Source organism: Hyla sarda, chromosome 1 (genome assembly GCF_029499605.1).
Source record: "Hyla sarda isolate aHylSar1 chromosome 1, aHylSar1.hap1, whole genome shotgun sequence".
In the NCBI taxonomy this organism is placed as follows: Eukaryota; Metazoa; Chordata; class Amphibia; order Anura; family Hylidae; genus Hyla; species Hyla sarda.
The window spans coordinates 309846463-309869188 of record NC_079189.1 but is presented as its reverse complement, the minus strand read 5'-3'; the positions used below and the strand labels follow the sequence as shown (position 1 = coordinate 309869188).

Sequence of the window (22726 nt, the reverse complement as noted above, 5' to 3'; positions counted from 1 at the left end):
AATATTTCGCTTTCAAGATGATGTTCTTCTCTAGGCAGAAATGCCAAAAATCTTTCGCGATTTCTGACAAGGTTTTGGATGTAGTTCCTGCTAAGCGGTTGATGTATTGAACCGCTGAGATATTGTCCATTCGAAGCAAGATACAGCAATTCGATCTGTATTTTGCGAAGTTCTTCAGAGTCCCGTGGTTCGTCCCAGCAGCTTATCCCTTTATTATTTCTCCCCCACCCCTCTCCAGCCCTTTCCTATTTACCCAGCCCCTCCCCTCCTAATCCCCCCTCCACTCATCTCTCTGGTTTCCTTCCACATGTCCCTCACCCCCAGCAAAGAAACCTGTTAATAGTTCCAAGCAATTGATGTGGAGACCGGTTTCTTTCTCTGACCACTTCCCTCCTGTGGTAAGTGGACCGCAACTGGCTCCCCAACCTACAAGGCTGGCATCCGATTCCATTATGAGATCTGGAGAATAATGGAAAATGGTCTTGCCATTCAAACTTGGATCTGATGAAACCACCAAAGAAGTTCTTCTTTGGCTTCGTGAGAGATAACTATCATATCTGAATAGTCCATGCCTTGTCTCAAATGCTGAATTTTGAGACGTTGTAAAGCTCGATAATGTAGTGAGGCTGGAAAAATGGCCTGAATTGATTCCGACAACAGGCCTATTATCCGGGCAATAGTCCTTATTGATATTGTTTGTTTGGTTAGGGTTGAACATATTTCTTTCCGTATCGTACGGAGTTTCTTGAGGGGTAAACTCAGAATAGTCTTTTGAGTATCTATCATGAAACTCAAAAATTCTACTTCCCTTGAATGGGTCAATATTGATTTTTTGTAATTGATTGAAAAACCTAGAAAAATGAGGAGAGATAGTGTCCATTGAAGATGACGGATTATTAAAGTATGGGATTGAGCCATGATGAGGATGTCGTCTAAGTATGTTATAAGACGAACACCTCTGCTCCATAGTAAAGATACTATGGGCTTCATTAGTTTTGTGAAGCACCACGGGGCTGACGATAGGCCAAACGGTAGGCATGTAAATTGCCATTTTTGGTCTTTCCAAATGAACTGAAGATATTGTTGGTGAGAAAGATGAATGGGTACTGTTAGGTAGGCATCTTTTAGATCTACCTTTACTAGCCAGTCGTTTTGTATTAAGATGTCTCTGAGAAGGTGGATCCCTTCCATCTTGAAATGTTGATAGAGAATGAAATTGTTTAGGAGATGTAAATTGATGACTGGTCTGTGTCCTCCATCTTTTTCTTTACAAGAAAAATGTTGCTGAGGAAACCAGGGGTGTGATTTGACACAGGAGTAATTGCTCCTTTGGCAATAAGGTCTTTGACCTCTAGGTCTATAAGATTTTGATCCGTAAGACAGAATTAAATCGGGTGAGGGTGAGAATGTTGTATGGGAAGTGAAATGAATTCTATCAGAAAACCTGACACCGTGTTCAGTATCCACAGATCTGAAGTTATGGAAGCCCAAGCTTGGATAAAATGTTGGAGTCTTCCTCTCAAGTGAAGAAGAGAAGAAAATAGAGGAATCGGACTTACCTGAGAAGGGTCTGGTCCTGGGATAACCGCGATTGCCTCTGGCTCTCCATGGGCGTCCTCTGGTTGGGAAGAACGGTACTGGATTGTAGGAGGGAGGCTGGAAACTGTTTCTGTCCTGGAGGAGGAGGCTCTGCTGGGAAAGCGGCCCCTTCCTTTCCCAGCCTTCCCAAAAAAATTTTGTGGGAACACTTTTTTCAATGAAGTTTGTGCTTTGTCCAGAGAAGTGAATATGCCAACAAACTTTCCAATTTCTTTTATAAAAGCATCTCCGAATAAGAGACCTTCGGAGGATTGGTCAAGTTCTGTTGTGGCGAGATTAGCCAACTGAGGATCAAGCCTCATTAAAATAGTGAGTCGTCTTTCTGCTGACATGGCTGCGTTGGCATTGCCAAGAAGGAAAAGAGCCCTTTGAGCACAACCACGCATAACAGCATTATCAATAGGTTGTCCAGATGATAGAGAGATCTCGGACATTTCTAATATCTTGGTCAATGGACCTAGAATATCTAGTATCTTGTCCTGGCAAGCTTTAAGTGACCTGTCCAGGCCTTTCTTGGGATTCGTCCCCGATTTATTAATATATTTTACCAGTATGGGATCAATTTCGGGGGTACACTTTGCCTTAGCAGGTAATGTGGGCCTTGAGCACTCTGATCTTAATTTGTTTTGTGTTGCTCTATCAAGAGCTTTTCTTATTCTGTTAGATAAGTATTTGGCTAGATGATGGTTAGGTAGCCACTCTGAGGATCTCGGGTGCTTAATAAGGTCCGGATTGAAATAAGGTGTGCCTTGGCCATCTAAGATAGCCGAATCTGGGATTTCCCCAATGTCAGCATCATTGTTACGCCGAGCGCTCCGGGTCCCTGCTCCTCCCCGGAGCGCTCACGGCGTCTCTCTCCCTGCAGCGCCCCGGTCAGACCTGCTGACCGGGAGCGCTGCACTGACATTGCCGGCGGGGATGCGATTCGCATAGCGGGACGTGCCCGCTCGCGAATCGCATCCCAAGTCTCTTACCCGTCCCGGTCCCCGGCTGTCATGTGCTGGCGCGCGCGGCTCCGCTCTCTAGGGCGCGCGCGCGCCAGCTCTCTGAGACTTAAAGGGCCAGTGCACCAATGATTGGTGCCTGGCCCAATTAGCTTAATTAGCTTGCACCTGCTCCCTGGCTATATCACATCACTTCCCCTGCACTCCCTTGCCGGATCTTGTTGCCTTGTGCCAGTGAAAGCGTTTAGTGTTGTCCATGCCTGTGTTACCTGATCTCCTGCTATCCATATTGACTACGAACCTTGCTGCCTGCCCCGACCTTCTGCTACGTCTGACCTTGCCTCTGCCTAGTCCTTCTGTCCCACGCCTTCTCAGCAGTCAGCGAGGTTGAGCCATTGCTAGTGGATACAACCTGGTTGCTACTGCCGCAGCAAGACCATCCCGCTTTGCGGCGGGCTCTGGTGAACACCAGTAGCCTCTTAGAACCGGTCCACCAGCACGGTCCACGCCAATCCCTCGCTGACACAGTGGATCCACAACCTGTAAGCCGAATCGTGACAATCATTATTGTCAGAAATTTCACCTTCTTCAGAATTTATCTCCTCATCAGATAAATCTGATATGTCAGAATCTGATTCTGACGAAGAGGAGGAAGGGACTACATAGGAATCAGGTTTTACTCTTTTCTGAGCTGTCTTGGCCCTACTACGTTTGTCTTCCTCTAGGGCAGAGGGTCTGTGATGCAAACAACTAGCATCATGCTGGTTACTAGCATGAGCTGGTCTGTCTGGATTTTCTTGACCTAACCCAGTGCGAGCGACTCGCTTAGAAGGGTTTTTCTGGTCGTCCTTGGTGCATAAACATCTTTTTTGCTTGCATTTTCCCTGATGTCTATGTCCCTTGGCTAGGTCAGTGGTAGATTCTTCTGCTGACCAAAAATTATCAGATGGAGTAGAAGGGTAAATAGTAGTTGGTTTTGGGTTAGAAATGGCCATAGCCACAGATTCTGATATAGAATCAAGTATGGTAGACATTGCAGACTTAACTGCTAAATGTATCAATTTGGATACAGATTGGTCTACTATATTTTTTATTAATTCGGAGTTAAATATATCTCCCTCATTAACAGTAGAGGTATTTTCCTCTGTAGTGACTTTACTGAGAGAATTCTCTGAAGTCATCTTATCTTTGATAATGAAGATGACTTTACAATAGGGGATGAAAATGGTATGAAATATTAAAGATTTAATATTAACCCCTTAAGGACACAGCCCATTTTCCCCTCTAGGACGCAGCCCTTTTTTGCACATCTGACCACTGTCACTTTAAACATTAATAACTCTGGAATGCTTTTACTTATCAATCTGATTCCGAGACTGTTTTTTCGTGACATATTCTACTTTAACATAGTGCTAAATTTTTGTGGTAACTTGCATCCTTTCTTGTTGAAAAATCCCCAAATTTGATGAAAAAATTGAAAATTTTGCATTTTTCTAACTTTGAAGCTCTCTGCTTGTAAGGAAAATGGATATTCCAAATATTTTTTTTTTGGATTCACATATACAATATGTCTACTTTATATTTTCATCATAAAATTGACATGTTTTTACTATTGGAAGACATCAGAGGGCTTCAAAGTTCAGCAGCAATTTTACAATTTTTCACAAAATTTTCAAACTCGCTATTTTTCATGGACCAGTTCAGGTTTGAAGTGGATTTGAAGGGTCTTCATATTAGAAATACCCCATAAATGACCCCATTACAAAAACTGCACCCCCAAAGTATTCAAAATGACATTCAGTAAGTGTTTTAACCCTTTAGGTGTTTCACAGGAAAAGCAGCAAAGTGAAGGAGAAAATTCACAATCTTCATTTTTTACACTTGCATGTTCTTGTAGACCCAATTTTTGAATTTTTACAAGGGGTAAAAGGATAAAATTTATACTTGAGTTTGTAGCCTAATTTCTCTCGAGTAAGCACATACCTCATATGTCTATGTAAATTGTTCGGCGGGCGCAGTAGAGGGCTCAGAAGCGAAGGAGCGACAAGGGATTTTGGAGAGTACGTTTTTCTGAAATGGTATTTGGGGGGCATGTTGCATTTAGGAAGCCCCTATGGTGCCACAACAGCAAAAAAAAAAAAAAAACACATGGCATACCATTTTGGAAACTAGACCCCTTGAGGAACGTAACAAGGAATTAAGTGAGCCTTAATACCCCACAGGTGTTTCATGACTTTTGCATATGTAAAAAAAAATAATTTTTTTTTCACTAAAATGTGTGTTTCCCCCCAAATTTCCCATTTTTGCAAGGGTTAATAGCAGAAAATACCCCCCAAAATTTGTAACCCCATCTCTTCTGAGTATGGAGGTACCCCATAAGTTGACCTGAAGTGCACTATGGGCGAACTACAATGCTCAGAAGAGAAAGAGTCATATTTGGCTTTTTGAGAGCAAATTTTGCTCGGGGGGCATGTCGCATTTAGGAAGCCCCTATGGTGCCAGGACAGCAAAAAAAAAAACACATGGCATACCATTTTGGAAACTAGACCCCTTGAGGAACGTAACAAGGGATAAAGTGAACCTTAATACCCCACAGGTGTTTCACGACTTTTGCATATGTAAAAAGTGTACGTGTACACAGTGTACGAGTGTATATATAGTGTTTTACTCTTTATTTTATGTTAGTGTAGTGTAGTGTTTTTGGGTTACATTCACACTGACGGCGGATTACACTGAGTCTCCCGCTAGGAGTTTGAGCTGCGGCTGCAGCTCAAACTTGAAGCAGGGAACTCACTGTAATCCGCCGCCAGTGTGAATGTAACCTGTACATTCACATGGGAGGGGGGGGGGGGGCAAAACTACAACTCCCAGCATGCACTGACAGAACGTGCATGCTGGGAGTTGTAGTTTTGCAACAGCTGGAGGCACACTGGTTGGAAAATACTGAGTTAGGTAATAGAACCTATTACCTAACTCGGTATTTCCCAACCAGTGTGCCTCCAGCTGTTGCAGAACTACAACTCTCAGCATGTACTGATTGCCAAAGGGAATGCTGGGAGATGTAGTTATGCAACAGCTGGAGGCACGCAAGTACAACTCCCAGCATGCCGAGACAGCCATTTGCTGTTCCTGAATGCTGGGAGTTGTAGTTTTGCAAGATTTAGAGGGGTTCAGGCTGGAGATCACTGACAGTGGTCTCTAAACTGTGGCCCTCCAGATGTTGCAAAACTACAAATCTCAGCATGCTAAGACAGCAAACTGCTGTCTGGGCATGCTGGGAGTTGTAGTTTTGTAACATCTGGAGGGCTACAGTTTAGAGACCACTGTCAGTGATCTCTAGCCTGAACCCCTCTAAATCTTGCAAAACTACAACTCCCAGCATGCCAACACAGCAAACAGCTCTCAAGGCATGGTGGGAGTTGTAGTTTTGCAACATCTGGAGGGCCACAGTTTAGAGACCACTCTCCAAACTGTCGCCCTGCAGATGTTGCTAGGCAACAGACCCCGGACACGCGGCGCCATACTCACCTCCACCGCCGCCATGATCACAGCCGCCGCCGGGTAAGTGACCGCCGCTGCCGCCGCCGCTGCTGCACGGTTCCCCCCGCTGTGCCCGGACACCGATGGGTGGGCATAGCGGGGGGAACCGAACTTTAACCCCCCCCGCCCCCAGTCTGCTATTGGTCGGTCGCTCCACCGATCAATAGCAGGGATAGGAGGGGTGGCAACCCTGCCACCTCACTCCTGTCTCTTCAAGGGGGATCGAGGGTGTCTTGGACACCCTTGATCCCCCTTATTTTATTGCGGCGCCGCCGTTGATGGGCAGAGGGAGAGCGCTCCCCCTGCAAACACCATAGATGCCGTGATCAGAACTGATCACGGCATCTATGGGGTTAATGCTGCCGGGACCGGCGCGATCGCAGCCCCGGCAGCTGCGGTGGGACTCCGGCTGTGATTGACAGCTGAGTCCCATCCGCGATCTCCTGCGCTGCCCGCGGCAGAGCAGGAGATCACTTGGACGTATGCATACGTCCATTTGCGCGAACGTGTAGTTCGCCTGGACGTATGCATACGTCCAATAGCGGGAAGGGGTTAAGGAAGCGGTACTAAAAAGTACCCAACTTTCCTGGGATAGGATAAGGTAAGTTATGATAAATGTAGAAGGACCATATATCCTGCAGAGTATGTAAGCGGGAGACTGACAGAGCAGCTGAGGAGCTTTGAACGCTGCAGCCCTGAGGTATCTGTGACAGGAAACGAAGTCTCGCGAGAAACAAGACCAGCGCTTCCTGAGGAGAACGGGCTGCGCTGAAGCGAACGGAGTGCCCGTGGGGAAATGTAATAAAAATAAGATAAGAAATATCACAAGAACGGTGGGTATATGAAGGGGACTGGGGCGGGTGGGAACGGGAGAGGGACAGAATACGAAAACGGGTAATGTATGTGTGGTATTTAGGCGATATGGGATTATAGCAAGTTAATATAATGATATACTATTACTATATGGGAGTAAAAGATATCAAAATACTGAAAGGAATAAACAACAATATGTATCTCTTGCTGTGAGCAGCGAAGAAAGAGGGAGGAGTTACACATGCCTAACCTTATATCACCTGTACTCTAACAGGATTGGATGTTACTGTTACCTATAATGTTAGGATGCACTTAATGTTTGGTTGCACCTAAAGTTTTTTCTTGCATGTTAACTCTGACATTAACTACTTCGCTGCTGTGAGTTAAGCAAAGAAAGTTAATGCATATATTGTGAGCCTCCTGTTAGACATAAAATCATTCACCACCACAAACATTTCTACCTCTTTTGAGATAAAAACACATCTTGACTGCAGTTCTTCCTATGTGGTATATTTACTCGACTGTTGTTGTGGTCTTTACTACGTGGAAAGGACCTCACAAACACTCAGAAAACGTTTGATGGACACCGACACAACTGTAACATTGGGTACCTTAAACAAAGCGTTTGCAGGCATCTGACGGAAAAACACAATAAGGACTTCTCATGCATCAAGGTTACCCCCATTGAGCAGATCTCAGAAGATGTGGAAAATAGACAGACTGCACTCAACCGTAGAGAAGCCTACTGGATCTACAGATTAAAATGTTTGGCCCCGATTGGCCTCAATGAGTGCATCGAACTATAGAAATTCTATACAGAACTTTAATAACCTTTACGCATGCAAATTGGTCTTCCTCATCTGTTAGCCCTACTTTTTTTTCACATCGACACCATAGTCCCGTGGTTCGTCCCAGCGGCTTATCCCTTTATTATTTCTCCCCTACCCCTCTCCAGCCCTTTACTTTTCAACCAGCCCCTCCCCTCCTAATCCCCCCTCCACTCATCTCTCTGGTTTCCTTCCACATCTCCCTCACCCCCAGTTTCCACATCTCCATGTCCATTCTATATCCCATTCCCCACTTATCCATTCTTTCTCTCTTCTGGTCTATTCACCTTTTCATTTTCTTTTCTCCATCCTTTCATTCTCTCTTCCTGCCTATTTATTTTTTAATTTTTTCATTCTTTCTTCTCCTCCTTTTCCCTCTCATCTCTCACTCCATATTCCCCGTCCATTTCTTCTCCCATTCCATTCATTCTCTCTTCCTCTCTATTCCCTTTACCATCCCATTTCTTTTCCTATAGCACTCTGCCCCTTTGTCTCTGTTTCCCTCTGAATATTCTAAAGCATTTCCCTCCACCCCCCACCCCCATTTCCCTCTACATTACCTCTTATTCCTTTCATCTTTTTCCATTCCTTTTTCCCCTTTTTATGTCTCTCTATTTTCTCCTCCCCTTTCCATCTCGATAACACTGTTCTCCTATAGTACCATCCTGACATACATAATCCTTTCTCCCTCATCCATATAAGTGCACGGCACAACACCATCTGCCATCCCTATGCACGACACGCGCTTCCCGTTCAGCCCGACCGCGCAGTCTTTACAGCTGCCGCGCGCCAGACTGGAAGTCGCGCAGTGCGCATGTCCGGAAACTTCCTGCAGCGCCCGTACTTAACACAGTATGCTGCACTCCCCACTGCTATGCCACTCATGCACAGGAAATGCTTCAGGATGCATCTTCTGTAAGTACTCTGGTTCCCCTAATAACCTGGCCTCATGCTTCTGGAGATCCATCTGCATATACTTTTATGAGCCACCTTCATATACCTCTATTAGCCTCCCCATAGTCGGGCATTGCCCAGCACCCCTCCACCTTCAACCTAGTGTTCCTACATATGTTTATTGCAGCTTGGACATCTAGTTTATATAATATATATATATATATATATATATATATATAATTTTTATGTGTACTAATCACCTTGGAGTTTCAGGTTATTTATTATTATAATGTACTAATTCTAACGACATTGTATCAGTTATTTTAAAATAAATTATACCCTAAGGACACATGGCAGCATTTCTCCATACAGCGCCATTTCTGCCTATTTTTAAACAGTTTTCCCTCACAATATTTTTAAGACCCTTCACAAATACCAATACATGTGTACTTTTGGGCAGGTCAATGCATCTGTCCACATTATTTCACCCTATGTATTCTTTTATCATTGGTTCTATCCCCCTCTTTGACCTTTTTTTGTATTAAATGCATATGTTCCAATTACATATATATCATAATTTTTTACTGTTTTATGGGAAATTATATTTATTTTTATATACATTTGTTACAATTCCAGTAATTATTTGTGGACCTGAGGAAGGCACGTGTAAGCTCCGAAATGCGTTGTCTGAAATCTTTTATTCCAATAGATCATCCTGTGCATCTGTGGCGTCCAGAGTTCCTTCCTTGCTAGCAGTAGCACTCCAGAGATTCCCCATTTTTTGTCTTTTCATTCTGCCTCCCTATTTCCATACCCTCGGGGAAAGGGATAGGGGAGATCGAGCTGCAAACTGCATACATCCACTTCACCCCAAATGTATCACAGTGTTGTGCCTGCTCCGTTGCACTATTCCAACAGGTTAGTACGACACAATAGGTGAGGTGGTGGGTCACGTCCACTCGTTCCCGCAATACTACACGAGAGAGCACTCTGTTTTTTGTTCTTTTCACTTTGTAAAATACAGTGAGAAATCTTGCAGTATTCAATCTGTCCACTTATCCTAATAGAAAGTGTAACGGAGCTGTATGTGGATCCTCTAACCTGTGTGGCAGATGACTCGGACTGTATCGGGGAGCAGAGTCTAAGGTGCGGCTGGTCTTCACCAGAGCCCACCGCAAGGCAGGATGGGCTTGCTGCAGCAGGCGACACCCATGTCGCTACCACTGACACTTGACCACACAGGTAGCTGGGCAAGGCGAGGTACCAAAGGATAAAGCAGAAGCGTAGTCAAAAGTAGCAGAAGGTCAAGGCAGGCAGCAAAGACGCGGAGTCTAATAATGTATCGGAAGGTCTGGATACACGGGTAAGGCTAACAGGCTATAGGGATACTTAATCTCAGGCTAGGGGCTCTGAAGATCCGGCAGGGAAGTGTGGGAGGTGCATAGACTTATAGGATGGTGTCAGGTGTACACAAAATATGGGTGTACTGGCCCTTTAAATTTCTGAGCTCCGGCACGCATGTACCCTAAGGGACGGGGATGCACGTGCCGGAGCTGGGACACAGCGCAGGCAGAAGGGGAGAGAGGTGAGTGATGGGCTGGGATTCACATGCCTGCACGTCCCGCAATGCGAATCCCAGCCCCGCTGGCAGCCGGGGACAAAGGCATAAGGCCAGTGCAGGCAGCCGGAGCGCGGGACATGACAGAAAGCTGTTACTACCTGTTCTGTAGAGATCACTTTTAGCATTTCCCTCTTTTTTATTAGCCATTTAAGCCCATTTCCCTATAGGAAATGGATTTTTGTTTTCTTCCTAACCTTTTAAGAGACATAACTCTTATTTTTACATCCACATAATTGCACTGCTTTCGGAAAAACAAAACAAAAAAAAACTTTTTCTTAACAAACAGTTTTAAATTGCCCTATTTTCACCTCTGTAACTATATTATTTTTTCTATACATGAGGCTGTATAAGGGCTCATTTTTTGGACTGTGATCTGTAGTTTTTACATTTACACTGTTTCCCATACGGGATCATTAACATTATAATTTTAATAGTTCAGACATTTAGGCATGTTGCAATACCAAATACATTTATTTATTTTACACTTTTTTTTATGTAAAATGGGGAAAAGGAGAGATTTAAAATTTTTATTGGGGGAGGGACTTAATTTTTTAAGTCATTATGGGGGATTATTTTTAGCATCCTTTGGTTTTGTATTACTGTTCAGTGCTATGAATAGGTAAAGGAATGATCAGTGATATTAGCTATTTACAAAGAGATCACCATAGTAGCAAGAGACAGGTTTTCACTTATAAGACCCCTGCGATCGTGCTGCAGGTGGTCCGTTGAGTGAATACAAGGACCACAACTGCTTTGGATGCCGTGATCAGTATTAAAGGGGTATTCCGGGCAAAAACATTTTATCCCCTATCCAAAGGATAGGGGATAAGATATCTGATCGTGAGGGGCACGCTGCTGAGACCCCCGTGATCTCCCTGCAGCACTCGCATTCTATGTGGGTGCTGAATTTCCAGTTTTAGAAACCTCCATGTTTCTGGGACTGGGGACGTGACGTCATGCCACGCCCACTCCATTCATGTCTAAGAATGCGGGTGCTGCTGGGAGATCGCGGGGGGTCTCAGCAGCGGGCCCCCCGCGATCAGACATCTTATCCCCTATCCTTTGGATAGGGGATAAAATGTTTTTGTCCGGAATACCCTTTTAATCAAAGCATCTGAAGGGTTAATGGCAGGCATCAACGTGTTTTCTGATGTCCGCCATTAGTGGCTCCTGCACTCGCTTCATAGTCGTAATGACCTTAAGTTAACCACCTGATTCATCATGTCTAAGAGAGAAACTAACCATAGCAACCAACCACAGCACGTTTCATTTCTTAAACTGCTCATTTAAATTAAAAGCTGTGCTTCATTTTTCTTATTCTTTTTCTTTGTGCAATTTTTCTTTTACAATGCTTTGATAAATGAGGCCTATTGAGTCAACTCCAGACTATAGGTTTCTTTGGTCCATGTGGCTGCTGTAAAGAATAATGCTGAATGCTTATAACACCAACTCAGGCAAGATGGTTTTACCAAGTGTTGTAGCAATATGAGTCGTAATGGTCGCAATTTTGGGTTCACAGACCCCCCCTTGCCACATATTGAATCTTCAGTTCCGTCGTCCTATTCAATTGTATTAGTGTCCTTAAGATGCTGATACATTTAGCGCCACCTGCATCCACAGCAGTGGTGCTGGAATATTTAGCGCCGCCTTCATCTACAGTAGTCAGACCTTATCAGAGGTGTCCAGAGCAACACAAAAGCCAGGACAGGTGATTATTACCAGGGAGACAGGTTATTTAGGGTCAGTGCTGTCACAGCATGAGGGGAGATATAGTTTTGCAAAATCTGGAAAGCCACAGATTGGAAAACAATGATTTAGGTTTAGGGGGCACAGTGGCACAGTACTATTAGGGGCATGGTGAAACAGTTAATTTAGGCCTTATTCCACTATCCCACAAGGTTTCAGATTACTGGAAATTAAACAAATTAAGTGGCTCCCGTGTGCTCAATCTAGGTGCTCCACACCCTAGTACAGGACCATATTCAGACTCGGCAAAGAACACACACCACAGGGATTGTGTTTATCCAAAGTTTTTATCGGTTTATTTTCATATGCAAAATACACTATACTTTTTTCAATACGGATATCACATGAATAATCACCCAGTGACAAGTAACGAGAGTCCATGGATTAGGTGTCTCTGGAAATCATGTGCCTCAGCCGAGGGCTCCTGTTCCTGGCCATAATCCTGGTTGATCCTCTGGGCTGGGCCTCTCTGACCTTCGGCTGAGGCACATGATTTACAGAGACGCCTAATCCATAGGCTCTGACTACTTGTCACTGGGAGATTATTCATGTGATATCCGTATTGGAAAAGTATGTGTATTTACATTTGAAAAGGAACGGATAAAAACTTTGGATAAATGCAATCCCTGTGGTGTGTGTTCTTTGCTGAGCCTGAATTTAGGCCTTATGGCACAGATCATTAGGGTATGGTGGCACAGTAAGGGAATGATGGCACAGTACATTAGGGGTAAATTAGCACATTACATTGAGGGGCATGGTGGCACAGTTAATTTGGGCCTGGTGGCACAGATCATTTGTGGCATGGTGGCAAAGATCATTAGGGCCATGGAGGCACATATCATTAAGGCCATGGTGGTACAGTAAATTAGGAGCATGATGGCACAGTTCATTATTTGTATGGTGTCACAGTTTAAAGTGTGATATTACAGTTTATTAGTGGCATGGTGGCACAGTTCATTATTTGTATGGTGTCATAGTTTAAAGTATGGTATTACAGTTTATTAGTGGCATGGTGGCACAGTTCATTGGGGCATGGTGGCACAGTACATTAGCACCGTGGTGGCACAGTACATTAGGGGTATGGTGGCTCATTTCATTATTAGAATGGTGTCACAGTTCGTGAGGGCATAGTGGCACAATACATTAGGAAATTGTAGCACAGTTTATTAAGGCATGGTGTCACAGATCATTAAGGTATGGTGACAGCGTATTTGGGCATGGTAGCACAGTAAGGGCATGGTAGCACAGTTCATTAGGACATGGTGGCACAGATCGTTAGGGGCAGAGGAACAGTTCAATAGGGGATGTGGTACAGCTCATTTAGGACAGTGGCACAGTAGTGTCAGTGGAGCAAAGAAAACAGCAGGTTTCACAGCACTCCTGAGAAGGTTGCCTAAAGTTTCCTTAGGGGGCACATGTCTGGGGGATTTATTGCTCCACAATCTCCAGCCACTCTAACCTTTTCCCCCCTGTATTTGTTTATTGAGTTTCGTCATTATATGTGTATTCTATAGGCTTGAGTACAGTAAGTTACAAGGTTACAGCTGTTGCCATTGTGCAATTGTAGATAAGTGCTTTATGCTTTTTGTTTTTACATTGTGCTATCCTATTGTCTATTTACATGTTGCACTTGTGACTTTTTGCCATATGTAGGGACAGGAATAGTCAGCTTTGCAATGATTGACCGATTATTTGTGGAATGTGCTAACTTGGGGGTACACTTGTTTGCCCTATCTCATCTTCTCTGCGTAGTTTAAGTTTTTGAGCATTTTTTATTGGGCGCCGTATCTTTTTATATGTTGTACATCTTGGCAAAACATTACTTTCTAATACACTTCATACAAATGTTTTATCTTCTGTTATAGAAATTATGGCTTATAAAAGAACACTAGGAGTTCCAATATGATCCAGAACATAATCCTTTCCGGTTGCTGCATCATCTTTGTCCCAGCTGAAGCACAGGTTGGGGCAAAGTGCAGGAAGTGAGGTTGGGACTAGCACTCCTCTCTGCTCAGAGCAGCCTGCAGTGATTGGATAAGGAGTCCTAGCACAGCAAACTCAGGGAGGAATGAATGCATGTTGAGGGAAGGCAGGTTCAGTGTATGCCACGGGCATGTCCCTTCATGAGCAGTGGATTTTAGAATCAGTGAGCATCAAAATAAAAGAATTTGTAGCCACTACAAAAGCTAGACATATTAAAAAGATGTGTAAAGAATATTCACGACCTAGTGAGTAACTTATATAAGCATTATTTTTTTCTGTGCTTGCATCCAGCATGTATAGCCAATTGTTAAAGCTATATAGAAATATAGCTATATAGAAAGAAATATACCGTATATACTCGAGTATAAGCAGAGTTTTTCAGCACGATTTTTCGTGCTGAAAACACCCCCCTCGGCTTATACTCGAGTGAACTCTCCACACGCAGTGGTCTTCAACCTGCGGACCTCCAGAGGTTTCAAAACTACAACTCCCAGCAAGCTGTCCGGGCTTGCTGGGAGTTGTAGTTTTGAAACCTCTAGAGGTCCGCAGGTTGAAGACCACTGTGGCCTTCGACATCATCCAGCCCCCTCTCACCCCCTTTAGTTCTGTACAGTACTCGCCTCCGCTCGGCGCTGGTCCGGTGCTGCAGGACTGTCTGGAGAGGAGGTCGTCAGGTAGGATAGTGGTACCGGGCTGCTACCTTCACCGGGGAGGCCTCTTCTAAGCGCTTCGGGCCCGGCCCCAGAATAGTCACGTTGCCTTGACGACGACGCAGAGGTACGTTCATTATCAACGTACTTCTGCGTCATCGTCAAGGCAACGCCTCTATTCTGGGCCCGAAGCGTGGAGAAGAGGAGCCCACGGTGAAGATAGCAGCCCGGAACCACTATCCCACCGGACGACCTCCTCACCGGACAGTCCTGCAGCACCGGACCAGCGCCGAGCAGAGGTGAGTACTGTACAGAACTAAAGGGGGTGAGAGGGGGCTGGATGATGTCGAAGGCCGCAGTGGTCTTCAACCTGCGGACCTCCAGAGGTTTCAAAACTACAACTCCCAGCAAGCCCGGACAGCCGATGGCTGCCCGGGCTTGCTGGGAGTTGTAGTTTTGAAACCTCTGGAGGTCCGCAGGTTGAAGACCACTGAGGACGGATGATGACAAGAGGATGATGAAGGGGGGGGGGTGGGATGATGACAAGGGGATGATGAAGGGGGGTGGAGATGATGACAAGGGGATGATGAAGGGGGGTGGGGATGATGACAAGGGGATGATAAAGGGGGGTGGGGATGATGACAAGGGGATGATGAAGGGGGGGTGTAGGATGATGACAAGGGGATGATGAAGGGGGTGGGGATGATGACAAGGGGATGATGAAGGGGGGGGTGTGGGATGATGAAAAGGGGATGATGAAGGGGAGGTGTGGGATGATGACAAGGGGATGATAACAGGGTGATGATGATGAGGATGTTAATGACGGGGGTCTGGATGATGACAGGGGGGGGATGATGTATTTCCCACCCTAGGCTTATACTCGAGTCAATAACTTTTCCTGGGATTTTGGGTTGAAATTAGGGGCCTCGGCTTATACTCGGGTCGGCTTATACTCGAGTATATACGGTAGATGTGTTCATAATTCCAGAGAATTACATTGGCTTTGTGTTTTAGATCTACTAGATTTGAACAGAAGTGAATTAGATTAAATAGATATTTAATACATGTTTTTTTTTACACTGTATTACTGCACTCATGGTTTGTGTTCACAATGTATCACATTAATTCTTAAAGGGGTACTCCAGTGGAAAACTTTTTTTTTTTTTAATGAACTGGTTCCAGATACAGGCACCAGGTGTCAGCAGAGAGCACTGTAGACAACACAAAAAAATAAATAAAAAAAATAAAGATTTTTCTCTGTAGCAAACAGCTGCTAAAATGTACTGAAAGGATTAAGATTTTTTATAGAAGTAATTTACAAATCTGTTTAATTTTCGGGCACCAGTTCATTAAAAAAAAAAAGTTTTCCACCGGAGTACCCCTTTAATGGTAAATCCATTATAAGTTAATGGGGTCTGTTGGGCACCAATGGTGGCCTGTGTGCGACAGATTTAGCACTTCATCTTTTTTACTTGCACTAAGCAGTCTATTTTGAGTGCTCTGAGAATTCATTATTCCCTTACGTCCTAACCAGTAGCACAGATGGGGTATTCCACCCCCCGCGAACTGGTAGGACAGATGGAAGTTTTATTGAACCTAATTAAACAATCAGTAAGACACACCCACAACCCCCTGTATAAGTAAGAGGGTCATCCTCTGCCTCATTGTGTTTTTTTCTGTCCTCCCGGACAGTGGGACAGATGGTGACCCCCTTACTCCTGTTGGAGGGGGGGAGTTTTCTCTTACTTGCAGTTCTGGGCTTAGTTTGCGCCCATCTGCTCCTATCCTCGGAGCCGCGACTCCAATCGCGGCCCCGGCCGGAAGTGCGTCAGCGGCGTCTGACGTCACTTCCTGTTTCTCTCTTTCGCTCCCGGCTCGGTTTTTTGCGCCGTTTTTGCCAATAATGCGGCGAAACCGAGCGAGGAGCCTCTTCTATAACCCTCTAACTAATAGGGTTCCTTTTCCTCCTGTTTTTTGTAAGACAGGATTTCTCTTTCTGCAACTCCGCCTTGTGGGCGGAGTCTTGTTTTGGCGCCAGCCAGGAGGATATTTAAACTCCCCCTAGGCTGCCATTCAGCCTCCTAGAGTGCAGAGCTGTTGGTACTTCCACAGTCCTGTCTTTTTGAGTCTTAGTAGTGCATCCTTGCGGATACTACTGTTTTTCCTATCTCTCTTACCTGGTCTCTTGCTGAGAACTTTGGGTATTTTTATTATATTTTAGCTAGCCGCAATTTTTTCTTGCCGCTACATTATCTAATCACTCCTCTCATATTTACCTAGATATGTCGACCGAGGGCTCAGGGGATCGTGAAGGCTTGGCAAAAAGATCCGCCAAGCGCAAGCACCTCTCTTGCCATGACTGCAATACTCCCCTGGAGGATAATTATGAATTTTCCAGGTGCCCTCCTTGTAGGGCTAAGTCTCTACCTTCCCATCAGACTGAACCTACAGTCCAGGATATGTATGTGTGGGTCTCCTCTAACATGTCGGCTATGCAAGCCTCTATTGAGGAGCTGAAACACGTTGTCTCTCAGAAACGCGCCAGACCTTCTTCACCTCCCAGAATGGAGATGTCTGTGGATCAGGAGAGAGAAGATTCCAAGTCCTCCTCTTCGGATGAGGAGGTCACTGCATCTTATTTTTTTCCACTGGAAAAGACCCAGCGTCTTCTGAGATCCATCCGGTCGGGGGACCAGGATGTTGATCCCGGGGAAGCCTCTACCTCCGCCTCTAAGGGACCTAGGGTCTTTAAAGCGGATGATACCCTTCTCTCCGTGCTTAGAACGGAATGGAAAAAAACAGAAAAGGGTCCGGTCTTAACTAAAAGATTTAAGACCATGTTTCCTATACAGGAATCTCAGCTTTCTTCCTGGGGCCCTGTCCCTAAGGTTGACATGGCAGTTGCCAAACTGTCCAAGAGGACAGTGGTCCCTGCCGAGGATGGGTCTTCCTTGCAGGATCCAATGGATCGGAAGGCTGACTGTGCCATGAGGCGCTCCTACTCCACTGCTTCTGCGTCTGCATCAGTGGCGATAGCTTGCTCTGAGGTAGCAAACTTTTTGAAGACCCGTCTTTCTAACATCCAGTCGGATTTGGACCAGGGGGTTCCTAGAGATGAAATTCTTTCATCCTTCAAGACGTCCAATCTGGCCGTTGATTTTTTGTGCGATGCTTCCACCCAGCATCTTAAATTGGCCTCCAAGTCTATGGCCCTGGCTTCCGCTGGACGACGTCCTCTATGGTTAAAAACTTGGAAGGTTGACAACTCTTCCAAGAACACCTTATGAGCTATGCCTTACGAACCCGGCATTCTTTTCGGAGCTGAGCTGGACCGCATTATGGAGGGACTTTCTGACAAGAAAGGCAAGTCCCTTCCTTATTCCTCCTTTCGTGGTCGAGGCCGGCGTTCTGGGGGCGGATCAGCCCCCCAGCCTAAGCCTCAGAGAGAATGGGGTAATCAACGCCGGGGCGGAAAACGCTCCCGTGGCTCCAAAGACAACAGAAAGCTCTGACTGCGGGCTTCTATGAAGCTCTGGGTTCCTTGCCGAGGTGACCTTTCCAGTTTCCCATCCTGCCCCCCAGATTCCAGTTGGTGGTCGTCTTCACCACTTTTCAAGCGCCTGGTCCCTCCACATTCAGGATCCTTGGGTCCTGAGATTAATCTCGGATGGTTATTCGATAGACCTCGAATCAATTCCCCCATCCAATTATGTGGAGACAAGAGTTTTTTCACCAATCAAACAGGGGGCGCTAGAAACCTACATTCTGGAATACATCCAGAAGAATGCCTTAGAGGAAGTTCCTCTTTCAGAACGGGGGTCAGGAATTTATTCTCCAGTCTTCCTAGTTCCCAAGGTAACAGGAGACTGGCGGATGATTATAGATCTGAGATATCTCAATCAGTATGTGAAGCACAAACGCTTTCGTATGGAAACTATTCAATCTGTGGTCAACCTCATCTCGCCAGGGGATTACCTGGCTACTCTGGATCTAAAGGATGCTTACCTTCATATTCCTATTCATCCGGTATCCAGAAAGTATCTAAGGATCGCAGTTCAGGTAGGGGGAGTTCTAAAACACCTCCAGTTTGTAGCCCTCCCGTTTGGAATTTCTTCGGCCCCACACACATTTACCAAAGTGGTGGTAGCGGTAGTCGCTGCTCTAAGGCTCCAGGGGCTCAGCATCGTTCCCTACCTAGACGATTGGCTCCTCAGAGCTCCTTCTTCTGCGATCCTGTCCCAACATCTGCAACTAGCAGTATCCTTCCTTCACCCGTTAGGGTGGATAGTCAATTGGGCCAAATCCAATTTCCTCCCTACTACCTCAGTGAGGTTTCTCGGCTTCATAGTCGACTCAATCTCCATGACACTCTACCTCTCTCCCGAGAGGAAATCTCGGGTGCAGGAATTGGCCCTTTTTTCTCTCTGTACCCCGGAGAGTTTCCATTCGCACTCTCATGCGGATGTTGGGACTTATGTCCGCTACCGTGGATGCGGTTCCTTGGGCTCTTTGGCATCTACGCCCTCTTCATTCAGAGGTGCTCGCCACTTGGAATCTCAGGCCCTCGGGCCTAAACAAGTGCCACTCCCTGTCTTATCGAGTCAGGTCCTCTCTCAGATGGTGGTCTCACCTCGAGGACGGCAAGTCAATGATCCAACCCCCTTGGATCATACTTACTACCGACGCGTCCCTTGTAGGTTGGGGAGCGCATCTCTTGGATCTGTTAGTGCGGGGATCTTGGTCTCCTCAGGAGAGAGGGTTAACCTCCAATCTCCTCGAGATTAGAGCCATCAGATTAGCACTCCTCCACTTTGCTTCTCTTCTTCAAGGGAAAGCAGTAAAGATCCAATCAGACAGCATGACGGCTGTATTGTACATCAACAAGCAGGGAGGCACTCGATCACAAAGCCTCCTCAGAGAGGTGGGTCTGATCTTGGATTGGGCAGAGAGGAACCTAACCCACCTGTCGGCAGTTCACATTCGGGGATCTCTCAATGTGATCGCCGACCGCCTGAGCAGAGGACTTTCAACTGGAGAATGGTCTCTCCATCCAGAGATGTTCAAACAAATAATACTCAGGTGGGGTATGCCAGAAATAGATCTTATGGCAACAAGGTTCAACACCAAAGTGGTGAGATTTTGTTCCCTGTACAGGGAAGACAACCCAGTAGCAATCGATGCTCTCTCAATCCCATGGAGGTTCAGGCTGGCCTACATCTTCCCTCCAATTTCCTTGATCCCAAGGGTATTGATGAAAATCAGGCAGGACCAAGCCTCTGTCATAGCCATAATTCCATTTTGGCCCAAGAGAGCTTGGGTTACCCAAATCTTGCAAATGAGTCGGGGACAATTCTGGAGGCTTCCCCCAGAGCAAGCACTAGTGTCGGGGGACACTCACAGCTGCTCAAATCTTCAAATGTTCAACCTGACAGCCTGGAGGTTGACCAGTCCCTTCCACATCTAGAAGGGCTTTCTAGTGCGGTCTTGAATACCCTCTCGCATTCCAGAGCGGAGTCCACTAACAGAGCCTATAAAAGAATTTGGACAACTTTTCAGTCTTGGTGCTCCAAGAAACAACTACCTGGACAGAATCCAGCTGTTGCCACAATCCTCAACTTTCTCCAGGAGGGATTAGACAAGAATCTATCTCCTTCCACACTCAGAGTTCAGGTATCAGCCATCTCTGCCTTTCTCAATAAACCATTGTCTCAAGACCCACTAGTCAAAATATTCTTGAGGGGATCCTCAAGGTTAAAACCTACAATTATACAACCTGTCCCAGCATGGGACTTATCGATGGTGCTCAAGGGGTTAGCATCTCCCCCCTTTGAGCCCTTGGAGGAGGTGGACATGAAGTTTGTTACCATTAAAATAACTTTTTTACTGGCAATCACTTCAGCCAAAAGGATTGGGGAACTTCAAGCGCTCTCGGCACTTGAACCATATACTAAATTTTTGCCGGATCGAGTGTTACTCAGATTCATGCCATCCTTTATACCTAAGGTTCCATCATTCCAAAATATAAATCAAGTTATATCCCTGCCAGTATTTTCTCCTCCTCCATCCTCCAATGAAGATAGTGCTCTTCATTGCCTAGATATCTCGAGATGTCTCCAGATCTATATAAGAAGATCTTTGGAGTTTCGGAAGGATGAAAATCTGCTAATTCTCTTTTCAGGACCCAAGAGAGGTCTTAAAGCTTCAAAGCCCTCCATCAGTAGATGGGTAAAAGATGCCATTCGTATTGCCATGGTATCCCAAGGTAAGGAGCCTCCTGAGTTTGTAAAAGCTCATTCCACCAGGTCTGTATCTACCTCCTTTGCGGAAAGGAGTCTTGTTCCCTTGGAACATATATGCAAAGCTGCTTCCTGGAGTTCACTCTCCACATTTATCACCCACTACAGACTTGACAGTAGATTGGCCGATTTTTCCTCATTTGGACGGACAGTATTATCTGCCGTCAGGCATGAGAGCCCTCCCTCATAGGGTTTCTGCTTGCCATTTCCCCATCTGTGCTACTGGTTAGGACGTAAGGGAATCGTTAATTTCTAACGATAATTTGTTTTCCCTTAGTCCTAACAGTAGCACAACTTTCCCTCCCTAGTTAAGTTATTTTCTTCTATTATTTACCTTTAGCTCTTCTTGTTACTACACAATGAGGCAGAGGATGACCCTCTTACTTATACAGGGGGTTGTGGGTGTGTCTTACTGATTGTTTAATTAGGTTCAATAAAACTTCCATCTGTCCTACCAGTTCGCGGGGGGTGGAATACCCCATCTGTGCTACTGTTAGGACTAAGGGAAAACAAATTATCGTTAGAAATTAACGATTAACAATGATATCTTCTGATCCTTTACAGGAAAAATTAGAAATAAAATAAGCATCACTAAGAAGTACAGGATGCTGCTGTCATGGTTTTATAGGTGAAATTTGTTATAGGACGCTTTCTAAAGATATGTTAACAAATCACAACCATAGCATTAACAGCAAAACTTACAGAAAAGAAAAAACAACCAGGTGAAAACTTACCATGTCCTGCGGTGTCTGTGTTTTTCTTACTCTGCCTATGTCTCCACCGATACAGAACTTCTCTCTGTGCTTTTGCAGTAATAATAAAGACTTGAAGGTCATATTGCAGCTTGGGCACCGTAATATGTCTGTCATCTTGCCACTTCAGTGGGAGAAAGTTCTGAAAGTTTTAAAATAGAAATATTTCATTCATCTGTTTTCTCCTTTCTCCTTGTGGTCTCAGATGTTGGAGTACTGCATGTTTCAGAAAAATACTAGTAGCATGACACAACACTTGAAAGATTGTCCTAGAGAATTTGTTTTTAGAACTTAATTAGATCATATCCTTAGCTTGCTGTAGCTCTCCTGCTCCTGAGCTTAGACAACCCCTCCCCACTGTTGTAACAATGAGAGCTGGATGGCAACCTGTGTTTGTGTATAGCTTCTCACAACTTATCACAAAACCACAGCTACAGATTTGGAAGGCTCCACAGCAGCATCTACAGGCAAGACTGAAAACTGACAAAAAAAAAGAAACCATCAGACCTAGGTTAGTTAGACTTGAAAGATTTTTTAACAGTATTTAATAAATAGTATATAAGTATAATACAATAAAAATAAGGCCTCGTTCACATTGCCGTCGGACTCTGCTATTCGGAGTTCTGTCGGCAATCTGGACAGAAGGTCTGGAGTTTAGCGGAGAAAAAAACAGTGCAAGCAAGCACAATTTTTTTCTCCGCTAAAATTCTTTAAAATTACTTGGTCACCAACGGACCCCATGCAAGTGAATGGGGTCCGTCATGACCCGGTAGTAGCCGTTTGCATCTGGGGTCCGAGTGGCTCAGATAGAAAAAAAAAGATAGCAGATCGAACCATTAACGGGTCGGATGCAAACGGCCATGTGAACCTAGCCTTAGAGGGTCAAAGTATTCTAGAAATAACCTGGATCGTCTTTTTTTATCTAGAGATAGATATATATATATATATGTATATATACAAAAGAAGATTGCAGCAGCACACATTGGTCAAAAAATTGAGGCTCTTAGCGCACTTTTTTGATCAAAAACGTGTCCCCCACCCACCACGGGGAGGTGGCCTCA

At 45.1% G+C, this 22726-nt stretch overlaps 1 protein-coding gene across 1 annotated transcript in view; it reads right to left on the bottom strand.

Moving 5' to 3' along the window:
- The window catches only part of LOC130306312 (coiled-coil domain-containing protein 17-like), a 108690-nt gene extending 86908 nt beyond the window's left edge, over positions 1-21782 (bottom strand). The window contains exon 1 of the mRNA XM_056552086.1: positions 21648-21782. Coding sequence (XP_056408061.1) covers positions 21648-21782 — 135 coding nt within the window. The remainder of the gene's footprint in view (positions 1-21647) is intronic.
- Between the last annotated feature and the right edge of the window lie 944 nt (positions 21783-22726).